Source organism: Sturnira hondurensis, unplaced genomic scaffold (genome assembly GCF_014824575.4).
Source record: "Sturnira hondurensis isolate 20B ecotype Veracruz unplaced genomic scaffold, ASM1482457v3 Scaffold0013063, whole genome shotgun sequence".
Lineage (NCBI taxonomy): Eukaryota > Metazoa > Chordata > Mammalia > Chiroptera > Phyllostomidae > Sturnira > Sturnira hondurensis.
The window spans coordinates 2,415,652-2,422,864 of record NW_028085694.1 but is presented as its reverse complement, the minus strand read 5'-3'; the positions used below and the strand labels follow the sequence as shown (position 1 = coordinate 2,422,864).

The 7,213-nt window shown below is 43.7% G+C and overlaps 1 protein-coding gene across 1 annotated transcript in view; it reads left to right on the top strand.

Annotated features, from left to right (window-relative positions):
- Positions 1-4,751: 4,751 nt before the first annotated feature.
- CLCA2 (chloride channel accessory 2) overlaps positions 4,752-7,213 on the top strand; it is a 52,101-nt gene continuing 49,639 nt past the window's right edge. The window contains 3 exon segments of the mRNA XM_037061011.1: positions 4,752-5,027; positions 5,029-5,187; positions 6,004-6,141. Coding sequence (XP_036916906.1) covers positions 4,998-5,027; positions 5,029-5,187; positions 6,004-6,141 — 327 coding nt within the window. The 5' untranslated portion in view covers positions 4,752-4,997.

Here is a 7,213-nt window from a genome sequence, read left to right as displayed (position 1 = left end):
CCCTTTAACCTACAGAGTGGAATCTATTGGGTACATTAAAACTTGAAAAGCACTGCTCTAAATGGCTTTTTGATGCCCTCTGGCCGGCAGGATCCTGCAGGTCAATTTTGTCTGGAGTTTTGTCCAGTCAGAGCCCCAGGTACCTGCACTCCAAGAACAGAAGGGGGAGCCCTAGTGCCCCAATTGCCAGATCTTTCAACCGGTTGCAGTCTGTCTTTTGCAGGGCCGTGAGGTTAAATGGAGTATTAGAAGTAGCAGAGGAGAGGAGGGAAACCAGAAGATTGTTGCCCTTGGGGGTGGGGGGCATTGGGGGCAGCGGGGAACCGTGGCAGGGCCCTGGAGCTTCACAGACATATTGCGGTAGAATTAGAGCAGGAAGGAAACACAAGGGGAGACCAAGGAGAACAAAGTAAAAATTTTGTGCTTCTACTTTACTGTTCTCTGGGTCTCCCTGGTTTTCATCTCTTTAAAAAATTTCCCATACTGTTCTGCTTTCTCCTTTTCTTCTTCTCTGGAAAATGACAATAGTGGTAACGATAACATCGCACATCTACATGATGCTATAAACTATCAGATGCATAACACATAAAGATTTTATAGAAGGCAGTTTTATGCCCATTCAGCACATGAAGAATGTTTCATATTTTCTTTATTGGCTTATCATTGAAAGTAGTTCTTGTTTTCCATTTATTTTGGCAAATTTTGGAGGGTATTTTTCATGTACTGATACAAAGTCATCTGCAGGATTATTGTCACAGTGAGGGCGAGAAGGAGGCTTAATAGCAAATGCCTGGAGGTAAAAGGCTGCATGGGGAGAATTCGAGGAATTAGAAATGAAGTGCGAGAGCTCCAGGCTTTGGCCTTGTGATGACTCAGCAAACACAGAAGACTTCCCAGACTCCATCTGGATCATCCCCTTCACTTTTTTGCTTTGAGAATGAGTACAGTGGTCCCACCTTACCCTACAGGGACCCCCAGTGGATGTCCAAAACTGCAAATAGTACTGAATGTGGTCTCTCTTAAAACACCTTATTGTTCTCTTCTCACCTTTTCACTTCAAGGAAGCACTCTATGGCTTCTCTTTGACATACTCAACTTGCCAGCATCACTACTCTTGCCATGAGTCAGAGGAGGCCATGATTAAGTAAAATACAGATTACCTGAACACACAGTGATGCTGTATAACAGTCCATTTGAAGCCAAGATGGCTTCTTAGTGCCTAAATTGTGGGTCATGTATACAGGGTGAATACGCCAAATAAGGGAATGATTCGGGGCCTGGGTAGGGTGGGTCGGAATGCCGTGAGTTTTTATCACAACACCCAGAACAGCGCACAATTTAAAACATATTAATTGATTATTTCCACAGTTTTCCATTTAATATTTTCAGACCAAGGTTGACCGCAGGTAACTGAAACCATTTAAAGTGAAACCATGGATGGGGGAGACTACTATGTAACTTTGAAGAAAATAAGTGAGGAAAGTATGAAATGTGCCATCTTGGTCTTTGCCAAAGTTTGGTTTTGTTTAAATTCTTAGCCTTAAGAATTTGTCTCACTTCTACTTCTATTTATTTCAAAAACTAAAGTGGCCCGTAAGTCTCGGAGCCCAGCTGCAGGATAGACTTTGCTCTCTTCTTCTGAGTGGAGCTGCCACAGCGTTGAAACGAACGCGTAAGAGGTAAAAATCCGAAGCTTTCTTCAACTCCCCAAGGTGGCAAATCTTCTGACTTCTCTGACACCAATTGCATTTTTTATTCACTTTGATGGTGGGTCTCCACAAGCAGACTCTATAGAAAATACACAGAGCCCTGACTTGTGTGGCTCAGTGGATTGAGTGCTGGCTTGAGAACCATAGGGTCACCGGTTCAATTCCCAGTCAGGGCACATGCCTGGGTTGTGGGCCAGGTCCCCAGTAGGGGCATATGAAAGGCAAGCACAAATTGATGTTTCTTTTCCTCCCTTCCCCACTCTCTAAAAAAAAGAATAAATAAAATCTTTTTAAAAATACACAGAGAAGACTTTGGGAACAGGTTGGACTGTACAGACAATGAACAAAGATGTCCTTTAGATTCTTTAGTTACTGAAACTGAATAACGTTCGTTTTCTTGAAAGCAGATAAAAGCAGAACAGATTCCTATAGTTTATACAACATTGAAATCAATTCTTGAATATCGCATTTCCACTTTTTTCCCACTTCAGGTATATTTCATTTCTTAGCTATCATAAAATCTATAGACATGAGTAGCGATATTTCTTAATGAAAGGATAAGTTGTTCTTTCTGTTCTCAAAGTCACACTTTATCAGAAGTGGATGCTGTTCAGGAATGACTTGAAGTCACCTAGTCAAGTCGGTTTTCTCCTGGAGCGTCGGCCTGGCCAAAGCAGAGAAGGCAATAAGAAGAGATTTTCAACAGGCCCACAGCTGACAGCAGGAAAAAAAAAGGTTCTGAAGGGACGTCAGAACAGAGGTAGGGGGCACAGGCTTTCCAGAGTGAGTGTGACTCTCCCAAGACATGGTCAGAGAACAGGCCTTGGAAGGGGCAGGTGATGAAAGTGGAATCCAGTCAAGAGGCCAGACCTGGCAATTGGGTTCCAAAACCAAAGAAGCAAAAAGCAGAGACAGGAGTGAATGTCAGGCCTGGACGCTCAGCCCCAGGGTAAGCAAAGCCTGAGTGGTTCGTTCAGGTTTCAACCCAGATGGAGTTGAACAAGGCTGTTCACTTATATGAGTTCTTTATAAAACTGCATGCCCTCTGTAGCCAGCGTTCTCCACCCTCACATTCTAGGGGAGTCATTGTAACTGTCCATAAGAACAAGTGAAGAGAGAGCTGGCTGGGAGCCCTAGAGACCCGCCCCCTACTGGCGACCTACTGACATGAGTATGCACAGTGGCAAGAAGAAACTCTTCCCTGATTCTCAGGAAAAAAGCTACTCTCTCAGTGTGGCTTAGAGCTTAATTTTTAAGCATGCTTCTTTGCCGATGGAAATATCGTTTCCTTCAAATCACAAGAGGTTGCCATAAGAAAATAAAATGCCAAGGAAAGTTGAAAATTAAGTGCACTGTTTCACTCACTGAGTCACAGTTACAGGCACAGCCTTTGGAGTTTCTTTGGAGAACTTTGGAGTTCCAGGCACACGTCTGGATTCCTGTTTGGCAGACACAATGCAAGTGAGCAGGAAAATCTCACAGCTGGGAATCAGCCCCAGAAGACAAGAGAGCTAAGCTGACTCCTGAGCTGCAGAGTGAGCACCTGTGGCAGCCAGGTGATGACCAGCGACATTTCATTCTCCTCCACATCCAGCAGAGCACCAATAATGACCATGCTGTCTGTCAAGAGGGAGCCAGAGGGAAACTGTTCTGGAACAAGAGATATTTTCTAGACGGGGGTACAATCAAAGTCGGAGAGGGGGTAGTATTGTCTCACTATAATGTATGGCTCCTTCAGAACCTGGCTTTAATTTACTTCTCCTCACTCCGTGTATCCATCCAACAACTGTTTACTGAGCTAGGTACGGAGGAGGCTGTGATCAGAGCAGGTAGGGTCTGCTCTCTCAGATGCCCTTCGGTAGGGAGCAGACCACCAATTGCACAATATAGGTGTGACACTGTAACCACATGCTTCGGAGGAGAGGGATCTGCTGCTAGGGAGGCATGAAAGAGGGGACTTGACAGTTAGGGGGCTCTGCTCAGGCTTCAGCCCGGAACTGGAATTTGAAGGGAAAGCAGGTGAGAAGCAGTGAGAGACGAGGTTCCAAGAAGAGACATAGCAAGAGAAAAAAAAAAACCCTCAATACTCATCAATGTTACAGCTCTTAAACATTTCATTTCTAGCCTCCTGAGCACATGATAGAGCAAAAACCAATGAAACTTAAAGTCAGTTGGTGTCACTCTTGGACTGTGATGACACTTGTCCAACCTTGAACAACTCACTTAGATTTTTCTGAACCTTCGTTTTGTCCCCCATGAAATAGGTGAGATAAAACCCAACAAAAAACAAGCGTTACTTTCTGCCCCCTTGGCTGATTTACAAAATCTTTCTGAGACTCAGTGTTTTCATTGAAAAACAGAAGTAAAAAATTATACCTGCATCAGGGGATTGACATTTAAATGGGCTCATTGGTAAGCTCCAAAGCATCGTGTAATTAATTATCAGGTATTATTAATCACTCATAAAATATTTGAGCGGCCTACCCCATATGAGATTCTGTGGCAGGTGCTGGGGAAGTGGAAGGTTGGCGGAGGCAGACTTTCGCTCTCTGGAGAGAGTTACCGAAAGAGAAATTCGTTCTTTTCCCAGCTCCAGAGGGGGAAAAAAGCAACAAGGGCAGAGGGAAAGGCCTCTGTGGCCTGCCCAGGCATCCAATCTCCTGGGGGAAACCTGACACCTCCCCCCAGCCATTAGCCAAGAGCTTGCTCAGACTATTGGACCCAAGGGCCCTAGGGACAGGGCGGCAGGAGAGATTTTTAAATCTTCAAAATAACCAGACCAGCGAATCTTACAACAAACAATGATTTCCAAAAAAAATATGACTTGAGTGAAGGAGTTGTGCCGACTGATGGAAAACGCTGTCAAGGATAAGGAGAGGAAAATCACCGTAGACTTCTGTGTTTGTCCTGAAAGTAGATGGAACAACCCCGATTCTCTGGTTTCCAGCCCAGCCACCCAGGCTTCTCTCTTTCAAACTCCTTTTGTCTTATTCTCCTCTTCCTTTTGAGAAATAGAAAATGAGTATGAGATAGACTATTTATTGTCCAACCATGATTCAGCAGAAAGCTCAGCCACAGAATGGGCAAGTGTGGTACTGCCTAGAGAGAAAGGATTTGTACAGGCAGGTCTCAGACAGATCCACCCCTGATTGTGCAAAGAAGACACCTCCTTCATCACAAGTCCTAGGACCTTCCAAGTTTAGGAATTAACTATCTGCCTCGCCTTCACAGCCTGGCACAATGTACCTAGCAGGACCAGTGTGAATAAACCAGAGGCTTCTCTGCAACATGACCCACACGAACAATGCAGGTACTGAAGATTTGCAGCCTGAAGATTGCAGCTCTCCCGGTGGCCCTAAGTCCAGAACTCCTGTTCATGGGAGCCGCAGTGCAGCTTCAAGACGATGGGTATGATGGATTACGAGTTGCAATCAATCCTCAGGTATCCGGAGATCGGAACCTCATCCCAAACATTAAGGTGAGTGGCAAACATGAAGTCAGAATTATTATCCTATTAATAATTGGATAGTTTATAGTTTGAGCAGTAAAGAGAGCAGTGTTTTCTAAAGATCACACCAAAAATTATAATTATGGCCAAGCCAGTGTGTTCACCTAATGCTCTGTGGTGTCAGTTCTTAGCCCATGGGTCTGGTCCTCTTTTGGTTTTTGCTGTTGATTACTACTAATGTTAGTGCTTTTGTTTTCCTACCTGACTGCTTTGGGGGAACACTTAAAAAATAATGCGCTGTGGCAACAAAGACCAGACATTTGGCTGATGAATAAGCATGATGGTGCTTATGAAAATCATGCTGTTGTATCTCATCCCGAGGGTGAGAAATCTCAGACAGAAAGAGTGAGAGCCTTTCTTTTTACCCGGATGTTCTCTGATTGACTATTTTCACCTGATAATAAGGAGGGTTCACTAAGCGCCTCCTTCTGGTAATGCTTTTGTGAAATTAGTGTCATTATAAGGTGTGGTCCTGAACATTCCCACAGGTGCAGCATGAAAAGGATTTGTTTGGTAAAAACGTAAAAGACTTTCACAAAATTGGGAAAACTGTATAGGCGAGCCCAGACACATCATTAGTGTACTAAACTCTCTTCCAAACCACCATCTAAGCTCATTTATTTCATTCCTAAGTTTTCTCAAATTCTAATGCTGTATCTAAAAGAAATGGGTCCCTTCAACATGCTTGCATTATTTTCTATTACGACTTTGTTTAAGTATAACCAGAAAACTCAAACATAAGGGATTTGCAATGATAAAATAAGCTTTTCTCTTATTTGGTTATAGGAAATGACAACTGAAGCTTCTTTTTACCTATTCAATGCTACTAAGAGAAGAGTGTTTTTCAGAAGTATAAAGATTCTAATACCTGCCATATGGAAAGCTAATAATTACAGCAAAGTAAAACAAGAATCATATGAAAAGATAAGAATTTGGAGTTTTATCAAATGAGCTTAAATCAAGGAGGGGAAAAAAAACAACCAAACTATAATGTGTTCAAACTTTAAATGTGAGAACGTTAGCAAAAACAAATCACATATTAACATGCAAATAATATTATTGGGAAGATTGTTATTCACAAAATATATAGAAATATAGTAAAGAAGTACAAACTGTGCACAAAAAAAGTAAGCAAAGTACCATCGTCCAGGTTGCCTCTAGAAGATTTTTTTCTTTGTAAATTACAGGGTCTTTCCTGAAATTTCTGGTTAAAGAACAAAAACTAGTTTTATCTACTGAGTATCAGCTATAAAGGGAACAATTCCAATTATGACTACTTTTATTTCCCATCCTGTCAGGGCAGTGAACACGCATGTCCAGACAGAAACATAAGCCACCCACACATATAAAAATATGACTGTCTTCTCCTGCCAGAGTGTAAATCAGCAACATTTCCCATTGCCGAAAGTGTAGGACGACTTTCGAGGAGCGTAGTGAGAAGAAGGCAGGAAGAACGTGTTTGGGCAAGGCAGTGGGTCCGGGTGGCAACTACTCACCCGGCCGTCCTAGCAATGCAGTGGGAGGGTGTGGCCTCCGGTCCCCCTCACCCGGGAGCCAGGCAGGCCGAGAGCACAGAACTGGAATCTGACAGTGCCTCCGTCTCTGGAGAGAGTTTCAGCTGTTCTCCGCTCCTCCAGCAGATATTCTAAGATTAGTAAAGGAATCTCCTTCACATACAGTTTAGGCGCTTTTCAAACTATTGCTTTTGCACTGTTTCTCCAGGCAAGTGAGAACTCACATGAGCCCTTTAAAACAGAATCTCAGTTCCCTACAGCCCTTTGGGCCCCTTGGACATCAGCCCCATTTGGTTTTCTAAGCCAGACACATGGAGGGTTTGTCGCTCCAGTGCAGATCCCAGGGGCTGGGGTGTTCCTCGTGAAGCTCTTCTCCTGCAGGAGAAGCGCCAGCCTGGTGAGATCCCTCCCTATCATGTGTCACTGCGTTGGAGGTGCAGTTTGGGGGGCAAGAGCTTGTCTCTGCTTCTCCTACCCATCTC